The sequence below is a fragment of the Podarcis liolepis genome (assembly GCF_965112155.1).
Source record: "Podarcis liolepis genome assembly, chromosome: 9".
NCBI lineage: Eukaryota > Metazoa > Chordata > Lepidosauria > Squamata > Lacertidae > Podarcis > Podarcis liolepis.
In genome coordinates, this window is record NC_139564.1 from 70611533 (window position 1) to 70637331 (window position 25799).

At 43.0% G+C, this 25799-nt stretch overlaps 2 protein-coding genes across 3 annotated transcripts in view; one reads left to right on the forward strand and one right to left on the reverse strand.

The window, feature by feature from the left end:
- LOC310686665 (uncharacterized protein) overlaps positions 1–15628 on the forward strand; it is a 40776-nt gene extending 25148 nt beyond the window's left edge. For both annotated transcript variants that reach the window (XR_014516025.1, XM_083460655.1), the window contains exon 3: positions 15375–15628. Coding sequence is in view for 1 of the 2 variants with exons in the window: in XM_083460655.1 (XP_083316781.1) it covers positions 15375–15509 (135 nt within the window). In the remaining variant the exon portion in view is untranslated. The remainder of the gene's footprint in view (positions 1–15374) is intronic.
- A 3907-nt stretch (positions 15629–19535) lies between these two features.
- Positions 19536–25799, reverse strand: part of LGI2 (leucine rich repeat LGI family member 2) — a 28441-nt gene continuing 22177 nt past the window's right edge. Inside the window, exon 8 of the mRNA XM_083460519.1 lies at positions 19536–21698. Coding sequence (XP_083316645.1) covers positions 20881–21698 — 818 coding nt within the window. The 3' untranslated portion in view covers positions 19536–20880. The remainder of the gene's footprint in view (positions 21699–25799) is intronic.

Sequence of the window (25799 nt, forward strand, 5' to 3'; positions counted from 1 at the left end):
GTGTGTTAATGGGGAGTAAAACAGGAAAGTAAAGTCTCTGTGGAAGAACTAGAGGGACTGAGAACCTTGAAGAGAATGTTTTTTGATTTACACTGTTATAGGAGATTCTATTCTCTATTTAAAGATGTATCTTTAAATACGGCGTTAAGCTTAGAAACGTCTTTCCTTTCTTTGTCTCATTAGACAACAAAGTCAAGTTGTACTGCTGAGAATGCAGGGGGAACCAAATATATGTTCTTATTCCAAACAAAGAGCAATAGAGAGATCATGACTCACTAGTTGATGCCAACCTTTTGTGTCAAACTAGTTCAACGTGTTCAACCTAGCCAGCTTATAGCTGGAACTGTTTCCCACATTAATGAATACAATGTTTACTAAGTTCTGACTTGGATAGTTCCTAAACCTTTGAGGAGTAGGGGAGAAGCCAGAATTTTGCCAGGGGTAACTTTTGCCTCCTATCATAGTGCTGCAGTAAAGAAATAGAGACTTCTGAGGAAACCTCCCCCACCCCTCCCATACAAGAGCGATTCTACACTTTACTCAGAATGAGGCTGGAAATGATAGAGAGTTCTGAACTGTACCACTTCAAAGCCCATGTGAGAGTCAAGGTCACATTTTTGAATACTCCCTTAGATAAGAAACTCTGTAGGATATAGTAAGCCATCACATCAAATGACTCCTTCATGTGCTAGGCTTGTGATGATTTGAGCGGGAAGATGTTAAAAAATATAATTTTCCTGCAATCTAAAGTGGTGCCATCCAGAATTCTACAAACTCAGGCTGCCACTTCATTTCTGTATTACTTGGGAAATGACTGTATGGCTTGAGACGTGATCACACACACCCTTCTCAGGATGAGGACTTTGAAATCCCAATGCACACAACATAAAAAATGGCAGCCTGGTTTAGCCACTTTTCAGCAATGGACCATAGCTCAGTGGTGAGGCACATGTTCTGAACACAGAGGATCCCAGGTCCAATCCCCTGTTACCACTAATTACACGCATCAGGTAGCAAGTGATAAGATCCCAGAGAGAGCTGCTACTGTCCAAATAAACAATACAGGGCTAGATTGACTAATGGGCCAATATGGTATTGGGCAGGTTCTGGTCATGAGAAAGGTCACATTTCTAATTACCGTAAATGACTGCACCTTATAACAGTTGGGCATGGAACTGACCAGAGGTGAGGTGACCCTGGACTTAATCATAAGTGGGTGCACTGTGAGATGTAAGTGTTGGTAAATTGATTGGAAATAGTGACCACGGTGCTATCAGAGTTATAATCTATGTAAGTGGGCAATTGCCAACATAGTCCAACATAGTCATATTTGGCTTCAAAAGAGGTAAGTTCTCAGGGGGACTAGTAAAAAAAGAATGTAAGGAAAAGTTGAAAGGAAAACCACATGGATCAGTGAGAATGCACACTGCAGATCAGGACAAATACCCACCAAGTCAAAGAGGATACCAGCCAGCCAGCAAAATCAATGGTGCTTTTAATAGCAAAAAGGCTTCCTTCAGAAAATGGAAGTAAGGGCTTCCAAGCTTCAGGGGTCTTTGGCACATTTTTACCAGTAACTCTTCCTGCCTCCTAGCCTTGCCACAGCTGCCTCCAATCCTCCCCCCTCCCTCACAAACACCCACTTACTTTTTAAAAAAAAAATGTTGCAATTTTGGTGGCAGCACTGCTGGCTTCTCTGCCACCTCCGTTGGCACTTGGGTTCTGAGAAAGAATCAAGTGGATCCTTCTTTTCAGAACAGAAGGAGAATAAGATAGAACTGGTACATTGTGTGAGATGGCCAGAATAATGTGCCACCACTGCAGTGAGACTTTCAAAACTTGGATTGTTATTTTTCAAGTTGCTCCAAATACGAGGCTTTGAGAAAGGGCCTTCTCAAAGTCCAGGTGAGACATGGAGGTAGAGGGTGGAGCCGGACCCAGCAATGAATAAGTGGGCAGAAGGCTTGGCCCTCCACCCATTCTTGATTTGGCCAACCCATAGCTGTCAACCGTCCCTTCTTTGGTGGGAAACTCCCTTATCCCAGTGTTGTGTCCCACTGCTGTCCCTTATTGATGATGTCCCTGGGTTTCATGCTCGCCTGGCTCAGGAGGGAAGCAGTGGCTCGGGTCGAGAGAGAGCACATGAGCTGCCGCGTCTCCATCTCTCCCTTTCCCCCCTCAGGAGCGAGTCATGAGGAGATGGGTGGCAGCGGGCGGGCAGGCAGCCCCTCTCTTGCGAGACTTCCACCGTGCTGCCAGGGGAAGCTGGAGGCGGCGGCGGCTGAGGAGGTGGCCTGAGGGAGGAGGAAGAGGAGGGGATGGGGAGGGACGCAGAAGGGCGGTGCTTCAGCGGCTGCCACGGCACCACAACCACCTCATGCCAGGCTCGCGGACGGCGTGGGTGAGTGTCTCTTTCCCTCCCTCCTCTCTCGGGCGGGGAAGGGCCGATGGAACTCCTCGTGCCAGGACGATGGCAGCCCCGATGTGCTGCTTAGCATCCCCTCCAACCTGTGCAGCATCTTAATGTAGTGATTTTCTCCTCTGCATCCCTTTCATAACTCTATTTTTATAAATCATTTGTCCATCCATAGTTCAAATTTTTACTACAAGTTTTCTGTCAATCCTACCAATGTATGTAACTATTTACAATAGCTTTTCAACTAAATTATAAACTTTCCCCATTCTTTATTAAAGAGGTCCTCTTCCTGGTTTCTAATTCTGCCTGTAAGCTTTGCCATCTCAACACTCGACATCGTTCATCAGTTTTGTCTGCCACTCTTCTTTGGTGGGAGTTGTAGACCCTTAGGATCATCTAGTCCAAGCCCCTGCAAAACACAGTCAGTCGCAGCCAAAGCAGCATGGCTCCATCAGTGGTGGATTTCTGTATAAGCTAAGCAAAATCCCTTATTTTGGCTGCTGATCCCTTATTTTCGAGGCTGCTGGTCCCTTATTTTCAAATCTGTAAGTTGACAGCTATGGGCCAACCACTGGTGCTAAGTCTGATGGAAGTCTTGCCCAGATGAGAACTAAAAGGAGCACAAACTTTTTCAAAAGAAATGCAAGCAGACAAAAAGACTTTTTAAAAAAGAATATAGCATTGCTAAAACCATCGTGAAAGCAGGAAAACCAGCTAGCAAGGTGGATGATGAAGTAAAAGGTGTGCTAAAGGAGGAAAATGAAATCGCAGAGAATCTGAATGAAGGCTTTGCATCTGTCTTCATTGTGGTTGATGTAGGGCAGGTCCCTGGACTAACCTTCTCTGGATGAGAGCCTGAGGAACTGAAGCAAACTGTGGTGACAAGACACAAAGTTCTGGGCCTTAATGACAGAATTTAAAAAATGAACAAATCATCAGGTCTGGAATCCACCCCAGAGTTCTTTAAAAAATCAGATGTGAAACTGCTAACAAAAACACCTTACTTGTTGTCACCAACATCAGCTTCCATACCTGAGAACTGGACAGTGGCCAACATACCAGACATTTTTGAAAGGGAGCTGGGAGTATAGACTCTGGTTAGCCTAATTACTACATTGGGAAAGCAGTAAAGTGGCCAAGTTTGCTAATAGGTATGGGGAAGGAATTTGGTTCGGTTCACGTTTTAATGCAAACCTACCTAATTTGCACTCGCCCAAAACAATATGCAGACTGAAAAATAGCTATGCTTTGAATTGCATACTTTTTTGAATTTCTCAGTGCAACAGAACACTGCGTACAAAAATGCATATGCTAAGAGAAATTGTGAAGTAAACAGCCCTGTTACCATTTTGGTGAAGGGTAGTGTGTAAATATAAGGTAAAGGTAAAGGGACCCCTGACCATTAGGTCCATTTGTGACCGACTCTGGGGTTGCGACGCTCATCTCGCTTTATTGGCCGAGGGAGCCGACATACAGCTTCCGGGTCATGTGGCCAGCATGACTAAGCCACTTCTGGCGAACCAGAGCAGCGCACGGAAACGCCATTTACCTTCCCGCCGGAGCAGTACCTATTTATCTACTTGCACTTTGACGTGCTTTCGAACTGCTAGGTTGGCAGGAGCAGGGACCGAGCAACGGGAGCTCACCCCGTCACGGGGATTCGAACCGCCGACCTTCTGATCGGCAAGTCCTAGGCTCTGTGGTTTAACCCACAGCGCTACCTGCGTCCCATGGTGTGTAATTAAAAGATAAATAAGTTCTAAGGCAGACTATTTGGTTTGATCCTGCGGGGCTCTTATTATATTCTTAGGGACTTAATGTATATTTTTCCTGCATAAAATGCTTCAGTGTTCTCATTCCTGGGTTTAAAAACTACACCAAAATGTTTGGTGAAATGTAAGAATGTGTCGATGAAATGTCGGCCAAAGGAAGCAACGAGAGTAGCAGAGAGAGTAATGCGAAGAGAAATTACAGCAGCGCGACAGTGATAGCAAGGGAGCCATCTTGCAGAATATGTCACAGCTGTGCCCCGTGCAGCTGTGCAAGTTATTTTGCTCCCCTAATTATAGGACTGTGCAGGATGTTCATTAGGCAGCAGCCACCCTCTCTTAGTCACAGAAACACTGTGGATTCTCAATATGCTGTACAAAGTAGGAATGGTTCTTTCCGTAAGGGGGCTAATGTGTTAAGGGATGTTAGTCTAAGCAATTCTGAAATATGCCACGGGTCTGCAAAATATATTTTGCCCTGGTCTCCAAAAGAAGTAATTTTGCTGCATAAAAAAATGAAGTAAAATAATATTTATAATGTATTCATATTTTGTTATTCACATTTTTGTAAGAGTTTCAAATATGGACAAATAACATACACAGCCATTTCCAGTGAGGGTGTTGTGGTTCTCTTCTGAAGCAAAAACAACAAAGAGCCCTGTGGCACCTTAAAATCTAACAAATTTATAATGGCATAATCACATTGATCACAATCTGCTTTATCTGTTCCAGTCTATGCATGGTATTCAGTGCTAGTCCTTGTCAGATTAGACCCGCCGAAGTAAATGGACATGACTAATTTAGGTTCATTAATTTCAGTGGGTCTACTCTTGAGTAGAACATCTTTGAATCTCTTTCAAGGTTCTAAACCACTTATGGTTTAAATATGTATAATTGTGACTACATGGAATTGGCAGAAATGACTGGCAGAATTCGAGACCAGGGGGAAGAGACGGTGAAAGAAGATTGGAAGAAATTTAAAGACTATTTACAGAAATATTATAAAATTAATGAATGATAGAAGGATGTTAGATAGAAACTAAATGGTTTCCAGCTGTAATGCTTTAAGAGATATGAAAGAAATAAGGTTTTACAAATGGGTAAAAACTTTAATGGTAAGGATCTGCTGAATTAACAATTTGAATTGGAATACAAAGAAGGGAGGTATGAGGAGGTCCGGGGAAATAAGTGTAAGAAAGTTATGTTATTGGAAATTAATGGATGTTTTTAACTGTTTTTCATTTTGTATGTTCATTTTCTATTTTTCTTTTATTTTAATTTTTGTTATACCTTAAAAACCTTTAATAAATATTTATAAAAAAAATAAAATATGTATAATTGGAGCTAAATGATTTATATGCATCCTCTAGGGCTGCAACATTACAGTGCAATCCAGGCATGTTTACTCAGAAGTAAGCCCCAGTGAGTTCCATTGGATTTACTCCCACATAAATGTGTATAGAATTGCAGTCTTAATCATCTGACTATTAACAATTATCAGAGTGTTGAACACTTACAAACATCCCTTTTATAAACACCTCTTTACTGTTGAGTCCTTCCTTCAATTAAAAAAAAAAGATATACTGTATGTATAAACATTTAAAAGTATATAAATGTGTACACTTTTCAGTAAATATAGTTCCTAAAGCAACTTACAATTAAAATTCACCAGGAGAAACAAAATAAATAAACAAACAAAGGTGTGTTATGTATGATGGAGAGAGGAAGTGGGATGATATTTTCCTTTGGCTATTCTACCTTCTCATTTTTTGAGTTGCCACACCGTGCTTGCTTAGATTATTTCTTCCATGTATTTTTCACTAAAGCCAATTGCCAAATCTTCTCACACACACAAAAACAGTCAGTATTCTGATGACAACAGAGAATAGTACAGCTTTGTTATTTCTACACAACTTCAGCAAATACTGGGGCATCTGTTACAGCTTGGAGTAATACAGTGGTACCTCGGGTTAAGTACTGAATTCGTTCTTAACCTGAAACTGTTCTTAACCTGAAGCACCACTTTAGCTGATGGGGCCTCCTGCTGCTGCTGCCGCGCCACCGGAACACGATTTCTGTTCTCATCCTGAAGCAAAGTTCTTAACCTGAAGCACTATTTCTGGGTTAGCGGAGTCTGTAACCTGAAGCGTATGTAACCCGAGGTACCACTGTACTGATAAACTGATGGCTGCCAGATTGTGAAGGGATCATTATAGGTGTTAGTCTACAGCAGGGGCAGTCCAGCTATGGGCCAGTCCACCGTCCCTAAGACCATGTGGTGGGCCGGACTATATTTTTTTGGGGGGGAAATGAACGAATTCCTATGCCCCACAAATAATAATAATAATTTATTATTTATACCCCGCCCATCTGTCAAACATTAAAAGCTTTCCTAAACAGGGCAGAGATCATTCCCTAAATAACCCAGAGATGCATTTTAAATAAAAGGGCACATTCTACTCATGTAAAAACATGCTGATTCCTGGACCGTCCGCGGGCCGGATTGAGAAGGCAATGGGGCCACAGCTGGCCCATGGGCCTTAGGTTGCCTACCTCTGGTCTACAGCTTGCATTGCTCATGTGTGGCATCACACATGCATCATGTGATGTCACATTTCGCAACACCGTGCAGGCCCATGCGACTTTGCACCAGGCCAGGCTGGTCCCTGTGGCATCTCCCGACACTGTGTAGGTCGATTCAGCCTTCACAACATCACAACAGGCCCCCTCAACATGGGGGCGGTGCTGAACAAATATTGAGGGGGCTGGAGACACCTCCAGCCCCTAGAGTCGATGCACCTGACATCTAAATAGCACAGAACTGCTAACTATGGGTGTGATGGCCTGGGATTCAGACTCAGAGGCTGAACCTGAGGAATCCCAGCCTGCACAGGAGTCCCCGCCTCCAGAACCAGCTGAGCAAGGGCTGGGGGCTGAGCCTGAGGGGTCCTCAGCTGTGCTGGATCCTCAGGTGCAGGCATCAGCTGAGTCTGCTCTGGCCCCTGAGGTGATGGAGACCCATTGCCTGTAGGTGCTCCACTCTCAGCCCCGTCAGGGGAAGCTGAGGTTGCCTCTGGGTCCGGTAACCCTCCAGCCTCTCCTGAGCTGCAGAGGCTCAGGGCAGAGAGGCGGAGGGAACTAAGTTCCCGCAGGAGGAGTGCTCGCCTCCAGGCCAGGAGAGGCGAGTCACCTGTGGACCGGGGCCGCCCTGTGCCTTGGGGCAGATAAAAGCCGGCCAGTCCCAGGTTGCGGGAGCAACGTTGTTGGTAACCTGTTCCTGCCTGTACCCTGTCCTGCTCTTCTGCCAGAGTTCCTGACCCCACCCGACTCCCCGCCTTGGACCCAGCTCCAGCTTTGACCGACAGCCTCCATACCACACCATCGACCTCGGACTGGACTCAGACCTCGCCTCTCGGTTAGCCCCCGGGACCAGCACAGTGGCTCTGCTCTAATCCCTGTGTATGACACGCGATTGCAAAGGTTGGATTTGAAGAGCAGCTATTATAAGGCTGGTTGTTATCGCAATTAGTATGCAGAGGACTTTGAACTTCCTCACATCCGCTAACCAGTTATCCTATGGACATTTAAAATCAGCAGCTTATTGATAATAGCAGATGGCAAGTGTTTTATTAACCACTGGCCTTATACACACCACAATGAAACGGAGAAAATTGCAGGAGAGCACCTGCAGCTGGAGGATGATTCAGACTGCTGAGTTACAAGAACCGAAACAGGCGCAGTAGTTAGAAAATGATCATTTTTCACACAATCCAGTACTAATGTCTGAGCAGTAAATAGAAATAAATGTGTTGACAGATAAGCCCACATATGCAAATGAGAAAATAATGCAAGCTAGATTTAAATGTGGCAGTGTAAGCCTTTGCAAAATGACCTTCAGAGATGCACGTGGGGAACAATAGAGTATAAAGAGGAGTTTTGCTGAATCTAGCAGATCTTGCACAAGCATCGACTAGAGCGATTCTGGCAAATGGTTCAGGTTGCATTTTCTGCATGACCTTGAAACTCCAAATGGACATCAGTTAATAGGTGTGAAAGTAAGAAGGGATTCGGGATCTTCATAATATATTTACTATATTTGAGAGGTTAATTAAGAAATCTATACACCTGGGCTCCATGATCACTGCAGATGGTGACAGCAGTCACGAAATTAAAAGATGCCTGCTCCTTGGGAGAAAGACGATGGCAAACCTAGACAGCATCTTAAAAAGCAGAGACATCACCTTGCCAACAAAGGTCCGTATAGTTAAAGCCATGGTTTTCCCAGTAGTGATGTACGGAAGTGAGAGCTGGACCATAAAGAAGGCTGATCGCTGAAGAATTGATGCTTTGGAATTATGGTGCTGGAAGAGGAGACTCTTGAGAGTCCCATGGACTGCAAGAAGATCAAACCGATCCATTCTGAAGGAAATCAGCCCTGAGTGCTCACTGGAAGGACAGATCCTGAAGCTGAGGCTCCAATACTTTGGCTACCTCATGAGAAGAGAAGACTCACTGGAAAAGACCCTGATGTTGGGAAAGATGGAGAGCACAAGGGGAAGGGGACGACAGAAGATGAGATGGTTGGACAGTGTTCTTGAAGCTACAAACATGAGTCTGACCAAACTGTGGGAGGCAGTGGAAGACAGGAGTGCCTGGCGTGCTCTGGTCCATGGGGTCACGAAGAGTCGGACACGACTAAACGACTAAACAACAACATACACCTGCTATGGTTCTCAAAAATCTACAGTTGCCGCTGTTTTTCAAGAAAGGTTCTTGCAACTTTGACAATCACACAGCAGGCAGATGTTCATTGTGTAGCTTTTGCTCCCAGGTGCACCTGTTAAATTTCTGGCTAGCACAGACCAGTCATTAGATACAGGCATTCCTGTATGGAACACATTACTGCAAGCAGTTACATGGGAGAAACATTATAGGCACAATCCAATCAAAGTTAAGTACTTTTGAGCCCAATAGTATTGTTTACTTGGGCCTAGGACCCACCAGGTTCAGTAGGAATGGGACTTACTCCCAGAAAAGTGTGCATAGGATTGTGGCTTTCATAGCCATTGATTTCAATGGAAGAGATTTGCAACGCAACTGTAAGCGTGTTTATTTAGATTATAACAGAATTTGCTTCTGAATAAGATTGCTTAGCATCACAGCCTTTATGCAATGCTTAAAACTCCCATTGAAATCAACAGGACTTAGAAGGAGTTAGTACAGAGTTTTTATTTTCTACTAATAAAACTTTGCAGCCCAGGAAGCGAGGAGAAGAAGCCAACACCATATTGACCATTTAATTGACTGAAGGCCATTTGAGATCCAATGTTCATTGTTTGACAGCCATATATCTCTAGCTAGTGACCCCTTTCCCAGCCTGGATATGCTTCTCAGCTCTTTGTTGTTATTTTTTATTATTTTCTTCTAGACTGTAAATAATTGAAAGCAGGTACATGGAGACCTGCCAATGGATGGACAGATCAGTGCCAGAAAACCCTGGAAGTTCTGTTCTTTCACTGAACAGAAAGGGATACTAATGTGCTTTTCAGTATAGTGCTTCTGTCCGGAATTTTGAGTGGGCTGTTGCCAGAATGAAGCTTTTAAGATGTTCCCTAGTAAATTAATGGATCCTGTTTTTGGTCAAAGTTTGGGTAAAAAGCTATTTACAACATCTAATGCATAAACTGTGTGGTCACAGCATGTCTGCAAGTCAAATAATCTTAATCAGTTACTGGTAGCCATGTGAAGCAAGGTTGCCAACATTTGATTTCAAAAATTCTGCCTCCTTGCCAGGGGCAAGGAACACAGTGAAATTGGCTGTTGAAAATGTTTGTACTATCTTGATCCCAATGCTATTCAGCATCTATATGAAGCTCTTGGAAGCTGTCATTAAGAGCTTTGAGTCAAAGTGTTAGCAGTATGTTGATGACACAGATGACTCTCTGTAACATCTGAATCAAGAGAGCCTGTACATGACCTAAACACCAGCGCCTGGGTGCAGTGATGGCCAAAAACAGAAAATGGAGACTCACTCTGTGGGTAAGTAATTCCCAGGTCCAGGAACAGGGAAGTTTCTCATGAACGGGTTTCCACTTCCCCTGAAAGAGCAGCCACATCGTTTGGGGATGCTCTGGCGGCAAAACTGTCAATTGAAGGTCAAATGACCTTGATGGTGAGGACCAGCAACCACAGGTGCTGCAACAACTATGCACTTTTCCTACATAGGGATTGCTCAACCACTCTGATTCAAGCATTCATAACCTCATGAATGAATGGCTGTAATGCTCTACCCTTGCGATTGGTTTGGAAGTTGCAGCTAGTGCAGAACTCAGCAGCTGGAGTACCGATTGGAGCATTTGAACATGCCAGGGATAGGCTTAGGTAATATGGCAGGTAATATGGTAATTCTGAGCGAGGAAAGAATTTGGCAGAATTTCTTATTTTCACGATAAATCATTTTGCTACAGTTGCTTTTTATGGATCTTCTCAGTAGGCACGCATATAAATATGTAGTACAGTGGTACCTCAGGTTCCATATGCTTCAGGTTACAGACGCTTCAGGTTACAGACTCCGCTAACCCAGAAATAGTACCTCAGCTTAAGAACTTTGCTTCAGGATGAGAACAGAAATCGTGCTCTGGCGGCGCGGCGGCAGCAGGAGGCCCCATTAGCTAAAGTGGTGCTTCAGGTTAAGAACAGTTTCAGGTTAAGAACGGACCTTCGGAACGAATTAAGTACTTAACCCGAGGTACCACTGTAGTGGTAGTAGTAGTATTTTGCACCTCCTTGGCTCAGCGCCCGGGGGGGGGGACCACTTGTACTGCCCTAAAACCAGTGCTAGCCATGCACGTATTACACCTTTGTTGAAGGAACTTTACGGTCTGCCAGCCCCACTGCAAAATGTTATGCCTCCACTTCCCTGCTCCTCTCCCCACCACTCCCACCCTATCCCTTTATTTCTGGCACCACCTTCCTCTTCTCCATGATGCCTCCCAATTCCTCCTCTCTAATATTCAAATGTTTTTCTTTTTCTTTGCTGCTCCACTAGCAGTGGCAGCCCTGGTGGTTTCTCTGACAGCCACCCCATCTCTTCACTGCTTCACTTTGAGAAAAGGCCAGTGGCTTTTTTCTCACTCTTCAGAGAAAGGCCTGGGTGAATTGGCTAGGAGAGTGGCTGATAGCTCATCCACACATACTTTTGGCCTTGAACTTACCCTGGCGTTTTCCCTAGGAAGAGCTTCATTGTGAGGAACATCTGACGTCACAAGGAAATCATTCTCCATAGAGGTCCACTTCCATTCACTTGTCCTTGCGTATTTGAGCCATCTTTAGACACAAGACATCATGACCATTGTTTTGCTAACTTTATTCACATACTAACAGGGTACACATATGCATTAGTAGCATTTAAGGTTAATAATCTCATTTCCATAAAAGAGCTATATGTATGTACAGCCTTCAAATGTTTTTATTGCTGCCACAGAACTGTGTGGTACTTTTATAAACGACCTCATTTACACATAATACATTAAAAACTGTGCCAAATGGCATATTGTTCGTTTACCACTCCTCCTTGTACACGTTGCACAAGTTGTACAAGTTTTAGATGAATGTGAGTATGAGATATGCATAGATATTAAACTAAAACAATACAGGGTGTGATCCAGCCAAAGCTAGATACTTTTGACCCACCGGTTTTGATGTGATTGAAATGTGTATGCTGAACTCTTGCCAGTGAAATTAATGCGACTTAAATGTGCTTAACTAGACATGGATCATGCCCATTGTCCATTCACCAAACCCAGGCAATGGTAACAACATCGGCTGAAATCCAGTACCCAGTTACCTGGGAGTAAGTCCCATTGAATTCAGTGGAACTGATGTCTGAGTAGACATGAATAGGATTGCATCAATAGTTGCGATTGGATTAACCTATAGCCAAGCTCTTTAAACAAACAAACAACACCAAATTACATTTTGCAGCCTGGGCTTTTGTCTTTTCTGTAGTTTCCACTTTTCACGCTTGAAAAACAGTGGATGATTCAACAAGGATATTCTTTTACATTCAAAAGGGTTTTTGTGTGTGTGTTTTTAAAGAAAAAAGATGTCACAGAAATCAAAATGTCTCTTCTCTGAAGTCATCTTATCTGCTCCTTTGGGTCCACTGAGATTTCAATGCCTTCCAGGCATAAGTCAGTACTATTCTGTTACCTTCCAGACACCAAGGGCATGGGAATGCCAAAGTTAAACATTTTTGCACCCTGTTATTCTAATGGAAGAATTAAGTCCAAGCCAAATAAGAGAATTATTGGTGTGCTTAGCTTTCGCAAGCGAAATCACTGTTGATTTAGCAATGGTGGGAATTGCAAAAGAAAAGCTAGCCTGTTCCCCCCCCATCTCCCAATAATCCTGCTTTGATATAAATGTATCTCAGCATATCCTAAGCATGGGAACGATCACCCAAAGCAAAGTTCTTTTAAATCTCACTGCTTTCCGCAAGAGAGTTAAGCATGCAGTTCTCTCCATAATTCTCCCCCAATAAGGTCAGTGAGGCACATGTGCATTTTACTTTGGCTAAATTATTAGCTCATGCTTACTTGGAAGTAATTTATTTTCACTAGGAATTACTTCCAAATACTAAAGTTTTCTAGGGCAGTCCTACACAGAGCTAGTAGCTGTCCCTGTTTATTTCAGTTGACTATGGAGCACATATCTTTGCATGAGATTAGGCAATTGTATCCCCCGGTTATATATATATATATATATGTCTTTCCGAACAATGATATGACTATTATAAATGTGGTATTCCATGCAGATTCTTTGTGTGCAAGACATAATAATTTAGCTGTTCCTAAATTCCACTGGAAAGGGTGGATTTTCAGTGGTTGGTTCACGGAATGCCAGGTGTTGATTTTAAGGAGATTAAAGGATCTCCTTTTCGTTAGTTTACTGAAACTATTATTACTGAAACTGAATTTGGCTTCTTTTGCTGTGTGTGTGTGTGTGTGTGTGTGTGTGTGTGTGTGTGTGTGTGTGTTTCTCTTTCTTTCTTCATCTAATTGGCCTCATTATACATATTTTAATTGCATTTTGATGTAACTCACTACTTTTCTGAAGTTACTGGAGACAAAGCCACTTGAATGTTCCAGTAATGCTTACTCATATGTAAATGTTTTGGAAATGCATGCACTGACCCAGTGGGTACAACTTGACAATAATTTAATAGGAACAAAGGCTGCAATCCTATGCGCGCTTACTTGGGAGCAAGCCCTGTTGAAATCAATGAGACTTGCTTCTGAGCAGGCATATAGGATTGTGCTGAATCAAAAAGACTCCAGTTAACCACGACCTTGTTTTCAGTGGCCCCTTCTGGCAACTAACTTTTTCTGGATTATGCCCAATCCAGCAACAGAGATCACACACATGGAAGCAGCTTTTCATGCATGTAATCAATATAGATGCACAGCTGGATGAAGAAGATAATTAGATCTGTCAGAATTTATTAGTCAATCCACAATAGATTATGACCAAAATGGTCAAAGGCCTGGAAACGATGCCTTATGAGGAACGGCTAAGGGAGCTGGGCATGTTTAGCCTGGAGAAGAGGAGGTTAAGGGGTGATATGATAGCCATGTTCAAATATATAAAAGGATGTCACATAGAGGAGGGAGAAAGGTTGTTTTCTGCTGCTCCAGAGAAGCGGACACGGAGCAATGGATCCAAACTACAAGAAAGAAGATTCCACCTAAACATTAGGAAGAACTTCCTGACAGTAAGAGCTGTTCGACAGAGGAATTTGCTGCCAAGGAGTGTGGTGGAGTCTCCTACTTTGGAGGTCTTTAAGCAGAGGCTTGACAACCATATGTCAGGAGTGCTCTGATGGTGTTTCCTGCTTGGCAGGGGGTTGGACTCGATGGCCCTTGTGGTCTCTTCCAACTCTATGATTCTATGATGATAATTAACAATATCACTTGTACAGCACTTTTGAGCGCACAAAGTGCATGATACATATTATCTTGAATTGTTGCAGCAATCCTGGAGGGTAGGTGACTATTACCCCACATTGGCTCTGAAAGTACTGAGGCCTATGGCCATCTAGTGAGTTTAGGACAAAGGCAAGATTTGAATTGGCATCCTGTAGCTGGACAACGTTGATCTGATATGTCCTGACGCATTTTCCAATGCACATTCCCAAATGGGATAGGGACGCTTGGAGAACTTGATTTTGGCCAATCAAACTCACACACATGGTTGGCGCTGTGGGGTAAACCACAGAGCCTAGGACTTGCTGATCAGAAAGTTGGTGATTCAAACCCCCACAACGGGGTGAGCTCCCGTTGCTCGGTCCCTGCTCCTGCCAACCTAGCAGTTTGAAAGCACGTCAAAGTGCAAGTAGATAAATAGGTACCGCTCCGGCGGGAAGGTAAACGGCGTTTCCGTGCGCTGCTCTGGTTCGCCAGAAGTGGCTTAGTCATGCTGACCACATGACCCGGAAGCTGTACGCCAGCTCCCTCGGCCAATAAAGGGAGATGAGCGCCGCAAACCCAGAATCGGTCACGACTGGACCTAATGGTCAGGGGTCCCTTTACCTTTACCTTTACTCACACACACACACCCCAACTGATATGAGAATCAGAATGTAATTATCCTTTGGATTTTGCATTTCTCTGAACCTTATGATAGTGTTCTCAGCTCAACAAATGTATCAAAATGCATTAAAAATTGTACTTGAGATAAAATACATATAGAAACAAATTGTGATAATATATAAATATGTATTTAAATATGAATCTTAGTGTGAATTTCTCTTTTTTTAACTATTAATGGATTAATACAGAAATGGGCTGAAATGGATTTGTGGATTAACACGAGCAAAACTGACACAGACTAGAAATGAACTGGTTGATCTACCACTAATCTGGGGCCACAGTTAACATGCACATCTAGTTTGCTGTAACTAGAACTGGATCAGGGCCAATACATTTTCACTTTGTAAATCCTTGCTTAGACAGCTTGCACACACTGAAATCAATTTGACGAAATCTATGGAGCCTATTTCCAAGAGAGTGATTAGGATTACAGTGCCATAGACCTTTATGAAAGATGTTTACTGAGAATTCCTAGCTTTAAAATGTAGCCGTCCATATATTTATAATGATGTATGTTCAATACCTTTGGCTTTCTAACAGGAGTATACTAATGGAAAAGAGGCCGCTGGCTGGCTCCCATGTGTCTGTTATATCTTGCTGCATGAGACTCATTCAAGGAATCAGGAGAGACCTATTAAAGACAGCCAACTACAGGAGATTTGGTATTCTGAATGAAGGACTCAGCTATGCAAGTGAGTGATATATAGAAATCTATTGGAATTGAGAACACCTCATTCATGACACTTCTTATCTCCAGTATACAGTGGTACCTCAGGTTACATATGCTTCAGGTTACATACACTTCAGGTTACAGACTCCGCTAACCCAGAAATAGGTTAAGAACTTTGCATCAGGATGAGAACAGAAATCGTGCTCCAGCTGCGCGGTGGCAGCGGGAGACCCCATTAGCTAAAGTGGTGCTTCAGGTTAAGAACAGTTTCAGGTTAAGAAATGACCTCTGGAATGAATTAAGTACTTAACCCGAGGTACCACTGTAGTTAGCAACATAAGAAACTATGTTACAGAAAGGCAGTTAAATTCCCATTGATTTCTTTGAGAGCTAAGCCAGTGGTTTACAGTGGTACCTCGGGTTAAGTACTTAATTCGTTCTGGTGCTCTGTTCTTAACCTGAAACTGTTCTTAACCTGAAGCACCACTTAAGCTAATGGGGCCTTCCACTGCCACTGCGCTGCTGCAGCACGATTTCTGTTCTCATCCTGAAGCAAAGTTCTTAACCTGAGGTAATATTTCTGGGTTAGCGGAGTATGTAACCTGAATCGTATGTAACCCGAGGTAGCACTGTGGTTGTTTGCGTAGTTGTTTAGGACTTCACTCAGCCTTGGAAGTTTAGTGGCTCTCACCCTAACCTCACAGCGTTGTTGTGAGAAGGAAACGGGCAGACCATGTGCATGTTATTTCTTGAGCTTACGATGAAATTGCTCAGAACTAATACAGAACTAATACAGAACAAATACAGAACTAAAGCTTTAGCTGGAAGGTGTCCTGAATCGCAGCTCCTACAAGTTAGATCCCTCCCAACGTGCATTGGAAAATACAAACACAAAACAATTCAGGCTCCATTTTAATATAAGGTTTCAGGTTTCATATTATTATCTAATATTATTCTGTAATTCGTGACCTATTTGTTCACACGCCATGTATCATAACACAGAAGTCAGGAGCCATTTTTAGAGCGGACCATATGTACTCCCTTTCCATGAACAGGAAAACTGAGGTCAACCAGAGCTACTGTTAAATAGCATGGTTGATTGTGGAGGGAGGGGTTCGAAGATGATTTGTGGGTATTGCAGAAAGTCTCACAGTTAATTTGTAATGGAATGGCGCAGAGGGAGAATTTTCAGCTACAGTGGTGCCTCGCAAGACGAAAAGAATCCGTTCTGTGATTCTCTTCGTCTAGCGGTTTTTTTCGTCTTGCGAAGCAAGCCCATTGAAGGATTAGCGGATTAGCGCTATTAGCGGCTTTTAGCGGCTTTTAGCGGCTTTTAGCGGCTTATCTGCTGATTGGATCAGCTGATAAGCGGCTTAGCGGCTTAGAAAAAGGGGGGGGGGAGGAAAAAAACCCAGCAGGAACTCGCAAGACATTGTCATCTTGCGAAGCAAGCCCATAAGAAATTCGTTTTGCGAAGCACCTCCAAAACGGAAAACTCTTTCGTCTAGCGAGTTTTCCGTCTTGCGAGGCATTCGTCTTGCGGGGCACCACTGTACAATCCAGAGATAATTGGGTACATATGTAGCCCATTGAAATAAACAGAATGGAAGAATTAATTGCTTGGTTCTCTTTGATTCCACTGGGATATAAACCTGTTAAATATTCTCTGGATTCCAGAGGGGAAGCTGTCTTAAATCTGTTGCAGAAAAAAACAACAGCTTTATGTCACCTTGAATACTACTAGGACTGTTGACATAAGTTTTCATAACTGCATTTGAAAAAAGTGTTCTCTAGTCTACAAACCTTAGGTAAAGGTAAAGGGACCCCTGACCATTAGGTCCAGTCATGACCGACTCTGGGGTTGTGGCGCTCATCTCACTTTATTGGCCGAGGGAGCCGGCATACAGCTTCTGGGTCATGTGGCCAGCATGACTACGCCGCTTCTGGCGAACCAGAGCAGCACACGGAAATGCCGTTTACCTTCCCACCGGAGCGGTACCTATTTATCTACTTGCACTTTGATGTGCTTACAAACTACCTTATTTCCCAATAAATCTGCTCATCTTTACAGTGTTAAAAGATTCTTTGCTGTTTTCTCCGAACGTTGATCAAAATATTTATTTCTGTAACATGCCAGATATTGCTGTATCCAACCCCTGAGAGTGGTTTCCGACCCATAGACTATGGTGGGGAAAAGTCAAATCATCTGGGCCAAGCCTATTTTTGATCACAGTCTTTTTTGCTGTTGAGATAAAGTGCTTATCCACACTTATATTTTGCCCCACTCTTTCCAGACAAAGGTCCACCTTTCAACACTACATGTCCAAGCATTTTATTTTATTTTTTGTCCCGTGCTTTCTCTGCAAGAACCCGCTTTTAAAAGCTGAATCAGACCAAACATCAAATTAGGTTTTCTGCAGATTGACGTTTGCTCCAATTGAGATTTAAAGAGCGGGTTTTCATGGAGGAAGCTCCAAAGCAAAAAAAAAGGGGGGGGGAGAAGGTAATCTGGAATGGAACTTTAAATTGCGATCTATGCCTGGAAAGAGCAGAAGGAAAGTAAGTGTGGAGAAGGCCAAAATAACTGGTATTGCTATGTAGGATGGCTTTGATTTATAACCTGAGTGAAAAACGAAACCTGTTTGCTAGGGTCTCATAGCCGGTTACGACAAAGCCGCCACACACTGCAGGTCCATTCTAATTATGATTAATGAAGGTCACAACCTGCCTTCTCTCATCTGTAGCGTTTGTTTTCAAACGCTGCTGAACAAAGTTTGATTCTTGAGTCATGCACTGTAACTGCTTCGTTTTGGCATCTTCATAGCTTTTTAACAGCTGGATTGCCTGGAGTGACCTACTGCTAACATTTTCAGTGCTTCATTTAACACCGATGTGAACAGCCATCGCTTCACTGGCTTGACTCAAATGGGTAGGGAGAAAGAGGATTTGGCTCACACGATGAAGAAATGTTATGTAAAGCACAGTGCTCAAAATAAGAGTGGTGGGTATTTGAAAAGTTCTGTTTCTAAACAATTCAGTTGCAGAGCTTTGCAATGAAAACAGAACCGCAATACAGTTTTTGAAAAAGTCCATGTTAAGGTGATATAATGATGTGCACATATTCCTGATAATTTGTGTTCCTTAGTAAAGGTTGCCAGGTTTCGAACCACCAATCACAAATTTGCTTTTACCAAAAAGTTGGGCTGTTGTAATTTATATTTCTTCTTGCGTTGTCACCCTACTTCCCCAGCTACCAGGCGGTAAAACTGAAGACCCATTTACCGTATTTTTTGCTCTATAAGACTCACTTTTTCCCTCCTAAAAAGTAAGGGGAAATGTGTGCGCGTCTTATGGAGTGAATGCAGGCTGTGCAGCTATCCCAGAAGCCAGAACAGCAAGAGGGATTGCTGCTTTCACTGCGCAGAGATCCCTCCTGTTATTCTGGCTTCTGAGATTCAGAATATTTTTTTTCTTGTTTCCGTCCTCCAAAAACTAGGTGCGTCTTGTGGTCTGGTGCGTCTTATAGAGCGAAAAAATATGGTACTTTAGGAAGATGGAAGATGGTGCCGAGGAGTGGAATACAGCAATCTGTCTCACTGCATGTTAATGTCTATAAAGGTGAAGATCTGATCTCTTGCTTTGCAACCTGCCAACATTATCACTGGTGCTCTTTGGTTTAGAAAACATGCAAGATTGCAATACAAACCTAACCGTAATGGACTCTGCATAGACAAGCATAACAAAATCTGGTTCACAATCTTCAGAAAGGAGTCAGATTTTATGAAAATAGGGATCCCTTCTATGTTATAGAATTAAGACGTTTAGTTTGGTAGTGTATGATAATGAACTTTTTATATTTGTTAAGTCTTTTAATAGTGGGACTGTCACTGTCATTGTGATTATTAGTATAAATTGTTGATAAACTTTTTTTTTCTTAGGCGGGGGAAATCAATATAATTGTAAGCAAAAAGAATGACAGGATTCTGCCACTGCCACCCCATCATCCTGAAACCACTCAATGTCAGTACAGCTTTGCATTTCACTGTTTTAATATGGGAAACTAAATGCAAACAAAACCTTTTTACAGTAAACCTCGGAATGATTAACAGCTGAAAGCTGAGCTGATTCTTGCACGCAGTCTTCACCTCTGTGGCACTGTCACCTGATCAGGCAGTCCACATTTGAATGATAAGGCCGTTCAGATTGTGTGAGCTTTGCACGTGAGATTCTCTTAAGCATGCATTAAACAAACTGAAAGCATAAATTGGCCAATAGCATGAAAATGACCAAAACACCAGTTCTCGTGGTCGCATCTTGGGAGCCTTGTCCAAAGTAATCAGGAAGCAAATGAAAGGAATTAGGCAGAATTAACAGGGCATGATCCTGCCAAAGATAAGCAGCAAGTCTTTCAATGGGAGAATGAAGCACATGTGTTGTTCTGTCCCAGTGAAATCAACTGTACTTTGAAAAGTTTAACTTTGGCTAGATCCAGGTCCATGTGAGGGAACAGCCATCGTTAAAAAAAAAGGGGAGTAGGAAATGCTGGATGTGGTGGCATCACACCACTTGCTTCTTTTACTAAACATCTGAGAGGTGTGGGTTGGCAGCAGCTGTATGCCTTCCAAAACAAGTGGTCAGGCCATAAATATGAGCAGAGGTGGGTTGGATTAGTTCAGATGAAGTCCTGAATGTGGAGCTGCTGTGAACTAGCTGCCTGGGAGAGATTTAGGGAACAGATCACATGTCCACTCTTTCCTCCTCCCCTAAATCAGACTGAGCATTGAAAAGACAGGGCTCTCTAGAGGCTTCTCCTATCACAGTTGCTCCAGAGGCCAAAGAGCAGGGATCCTTTTCTTGCAGCCTTCCTTGACCAGCATGAAGCAAAGACGATGCAACAGCATTTTCATCTCGATGCTAACTTTTACAAATCCCAAACAAGCTTTTTGAGTTAGTCCGTAAATATGGATTCTGCCAAGATCAGCTCACAGGAGGATTGGCACACTGGAGATATTTCCTCTTCTTTTCTTTCTACGCATGGCTATCCTGCCTCTTTTGGTTTCCCATCTCCATTCTCGATTTTACATCAATGTTGTCGATGTGTTAGAATTAATTCTAATGCATTGCACACTTTTTCTGTGTAATTATAGGCTTTAAAGTGTCTTCGCCAATGGTAAAATGGGCATGGCATGCATTTAACCAAGTTAATGCAATCCCTGATTAAATATGCAAACTTCTATAAAGTTCAGAAAACTCCTGACTAATGCCACAGGCACATCCTACCTTCAGGAAATGAGTAATCCGTCCTTTTGATTTGTTTTTATGTGAAAATGTCACTGTACATGAGTTGCCCCCTCCCACCTCCCTCCCACAGCTCCTTCATAAACTCAAGTCAACAATTATGTGTTCAAATATTTGCGTGTGGCCTTTAAAGCTGGAAGCAAAGAAAAAATCTCTTCTATCGGTTGACACAGCTGTGAACGAACGAGGTGCCTGCACGTAGATTTCCTTGAATATTTTGAAGAGCTGCTTCTCATTATCCCACTGGAATATTTGGGAGAAGGTGTAGTCACTTCCCAGGGCTAGGTAGTGATGATTCTTAAAGGAGAACGGCTGAAGGGTCATGGCGCCCCGGGAAGGCAGAGCTTGGATTTCCACAAACTGTTTGCTATTCCACTTCATTACTCTGGAGTCGCCTATAAATCTTGTAAGTGAGAGGTACAGGTTGTTCTGTATTCGAAAGCTTTTCACAGCCAGCACATCTTCCATGTTGGGTATCTCACTGTGTGGGAGGAACTTTCTGGAATTTTTGTTCCATTGAAGGATAATGGGAATCTGTGAGCGGCTTGACAGAATTAGATGAGATTTTCCATCTATATCAACAAACTCAGCATCTGTGTCCCGGAACCATTCATGCAGGGATTGGTAAGAGTAGAATCCCTTGTTGTTCCATTTATAAATTGTCGTCAGACCAGCTTTTGAGCTATCTGCGATGACAAAAAAGGTTTCACTCTCTATCTGAAAGAGTTCTATGTCATTCGGCTTTGAAATGCGGGAAACTTCTATGTCCTGGAATTTGACAAACTTTGTCCAGCCTTCCTCATACTTATAAATGTGTGAGCCACCGAAAAGCTGAGCCACCACCACAAAAACCTGATCATCAATCAAGATAGCTTTGCATCCCACTATGGACTGACCTGTTGGCTCAAACAAAGTAGCAATATCAGCAGAGTACAATTAAATCTTTTAAACAATATATTGACCAATTCATCATTGTTTTTGAATGAAACCAACATAATCCAGGCAGTCAAGACAGTTATGAAGAGACCATGTTTCTTTCTACTGAGAATACCTTATTAACCTTGCCCCTGAATATCTGAAATACACCACTGTCAGCATTAAATAGGACCCAATGGAATATGTTGTTGGTAGGGCTAAAAACTTCAATACTGGAGAAATGTTTGGGTCAGTCTGATGCTCTGGACAGCTATATCAAAATCTAGAGCGGGCCCTCCATTTGTTTTATTTATTTATTCATTTATTTAAAAGCATTTATAAACCACTTAATATTTTAAAACTAATATCTACTTGGTGTACATCATTAAAACAAGAATACAACATAAAATCAGTAGTGTAACAGTAGTATAAAAGCATCTAAAGTAGCAGTTCTGGGAATTAAAAACAATCTTAAGGGTCAGTGAAAGCCAGGGCAAAAAGATAGATCTTTACAATGTTGCTGAAGTACAACTCCCATAATCTCTGACCATCAGTCATTATGCTGATGGGAATTGGAGTCTGTCATCATCTGGAGGGCTACAGACTCCTCATCTCTGATCTAGGCAATCAAGCTAAGGTTCTTAGAAAACTCTCTAGCTTGAGCTGGTAGCCAGAGCCTGAAAATGCAGGAAGGTCAAATTATTCCTCTGTTGATCAGGTAAAGGCAAGAGGCCAGATTCCTAATACTTACAGCAAAAAAAGAGTAACTTCTGTGCCTGTAGAGGAAGGATGGTGAACCTGTGGCCTTCTATCATTCCCAGCCAACATGGCCAACGTTCAGGGATCTTGGAATTGTAGCCTGAAAACTGAAGGACCACAAGTTTCCCATCTGCTGTACAGGGAGCCGTAGCCTGAGCAAACCAAATTGATGATAGTTCACCAGGCTATATATATCCCAACCCATGAGATTCTTGGAGTCCCAAACAAGGAATACTGGAGTCAACTCTGCCAGTCATATTTATGGACCCCTCCTGTTGTTAGCTCATCTAAATAATTTTTGCTGGTCCTTCCAGTAAATGTTGTGACTGGAGGCATCCACCAAAGTAGTCTTGGAAACACCTCTTGAGAGCATAAGAGCATTAGTGACTGGTGCAGAGCTACTGAGCGAAAGGACTGCGCCATTTACAGATTTTAAAAATCAGCATAGTAGCCTTTCAGCCTTAACAACCTTGAGTGTTTGCTGCTGATCAACAAGAAAGCTCTTTCTTTGAAAGAATCAGCCATGCTGAAATAGATTTGACCCTAAAAATGTCCTATCCATACAGCAACCTACTTCCTGTCTTTGCTAAGGGGAACATCATCTTTCTACAACACCCAACATTTTTTTAAAATTTCACCTAAACACCATAAATTGGCTAACTTGAACAAACAAAAAACATGATGTTTTGCATTTGTTTTTTTCAAGTGTGATAGTTTCAAGTGAAAGGTCAGCGAAAATATGAGCTGAGAATCACCAAACAGGCAGTGCCGAACAATTCCTTGGTTGCAATCCTGGACACTTACCTGTGACTAAGTCCCATGAACTCAATGGGTTTTACTTCTGAGTAGACATTCATAGGATTGCAATGTCAACCTCTTAAAAACCTCTTTGTCAGGCTCAGACCACAGATCTTCTGGGAGCAAAACCACTGTGAGGGTGAGCTAGAGCAGTGAGAACCTTGGGCAGGGGAGAAGTTTTCTCCATCTTGCCTCTTCTGGTGCTGTGCTGTCTAGAACCAGAGTTTTTCCATGAGGGTGAGTTTTGGTTCAGGATACAGGAACCTGGTGAGAAAAGGGTCTCCTTCTATTACAGGGTGGGTTGTTTAAAGTGCCTTGTGGTCATTGTGCCTTCTCTTTCAAAGCTAGAGGTGGGGTCAAGTGAGGGGAGGGGGTCTCATCTGGAAAAAGTGTCCCTTTTAATTGGGACATCTTGGTTGCATTTGTGCATAGTGATGTAGCATGCTTGGTTAGAGGCTAAGAGTAGTTTGACTTAGTGCAGGGACTCTCTTCTGTGGCTCTAGAAATTGCTTCTGCGCATGTGCGCTTTCCGGCGTCTGGGCATGCGCAAAAGCAATTCGCAGCGCCGCAGACATGCGCAGATGCGATTTCCGGCATTGCGCTGTGCTGGGCCAGCCCACGGAGGATCTCTGCGGGAGTGATCTGGCGTGCCCGATAAGCCTTGCTGACCCCTGGAATAGGGTGCGCCTGTGGCCTGGATTCAGGAATCGAGTACCGGTAGTTATCATAACAAAAGAGTGGCCAGGATGGTAACCTGGCAGACAGGAGATAAACAACACACTCAGGATTTTGTTTTAGACCATCCCTTCTGATGTACGTATCCTTCCTTTAAATTGTTTCCTGCTTGGCAGGGGGTTGGACTCGATGGCCCTTGTGGTCTCTTCCAACTCTATGATTCTATGATTCTATACTAGAGGTGGTCTTGGGCTACACCCCTTCTGTGATGTATTTATTTTTATTTATTTATTTTATTAAAGATTTTCTTGTTTTACAGAAGTAAGTGTAATGCCTCGTATTTTTTCCATGTAACATTTTTACAAATCCGTTTCATTTGTTGAGACATTAGGGGGAGAAGAAAAGAAGGGGGTGGAGGGAGGGAAGATGGGTGGGGGTGGGGTCGGGTGGCGATGTTTCTATTTTGCTTAATGTATGTAGAGTTTGGTGTCAGCGTTGCTTGTGTTCCTTTGGTGGTGAGAGAGGTTGGGGTTGGCCTAGGGTGTGGTTGTTGGTTTGTGATTGGCTGTGGTGATCTTTGTTTGCGTGTGTGAGTGGGGTGGGTGGGTGGGTGTTTTGGATCAGGTTAGCCATATTGATTTGTATGCTGTTGGTGGATTATTGCCATTGTCTTGTTGGGCTGTGTATATGATAAAGGGGAGCCATACCGGGGTGAAGGCGTCTTCTTCTGTTTGTCCCCGTGTCAGTTTCAGTTTATTGGTTAATTTTTCTAGTAGGGCTGTTTCCCATACTATTTGGTACCATTGGTCCATGCTTACCCCACCCTTCTGAGGGATGTGTCCCAACAGTCTCCTAAAGCAGGGATGGGGAGCTGAATGCAGCCCTCAAATCTCTCTATACAGCCCTAAGCTACATCCCTTACTATAGCCATCTTTGAGTATTTGGCTTGGCTGAAATCTGTCCTTAAACAGCAATAATACTTATTGCTTCCTTGGATAGAGGATGAAGAGAGGGTGTGTGTGTGTGCGCGTGCGTGCGTGTGTGTAAGTAAACCCATGACATTTGTGTTGCCTGCTGTACTGTACACACCCATTGCTCCATCTACTTTTGCCTCTGGTCCCACTCTCTACTGGCATAAGGCTCCCAGAAGGTTGCTCATGAGTTACAATTTCCCCCATCTCTGCCCTAAAGTCTAGTTAAGACATAAAAGGATAGATCAGTTCAGACCTCCCTACTTTAGCTCAGAGTCTAGATTTTTTGGCAGAGGTGTCCCCAGGAGTATGGGGAATGACAGTGAATTGGAACAGTTTCTTGTATGCTAACGGGCCTGTTTATCATAATCAGACCTAATGCAGTTCAATAAGCATCATACTGTCATTTATTATCTAGCAACTAGTAACATGGAGCTTGTTTTGTGCTGTCATGTGTAAAGAGGGAGAATAGAATGGGAAGGGAAGGAGAACATTTGCAGAAAACATCATCATCATGTCTTAAGGTGGAAATGGGAGGAAGAAAGGGGCAGGAAGTGACTGACTAACATTTTGAGTTGGTCATTGTGGATTCCTACTTGCCAAATTGATAGAATCCTCTGAAGTGAGAGAAGTCAATGAATAAATGCAATGGCGCATCTTTTATTACAAAGGCTTGCGATTCATTTTTCTCAAGCGCATCAGCCTGGATAGCTCAGTTGGTTAGAGTGTGGTGCTGATAATGCCAAGGTTGCAGGTTCAGTCCCCGTATAGGACAACTACATATTCCTGCATTGCAGATGGTTCGACTAGATGATCCTGTGATGGCCTGGGAATCCGATTCAGAGGCTGAACCTGAGGAATCCCAGCCTGCACAGGAGT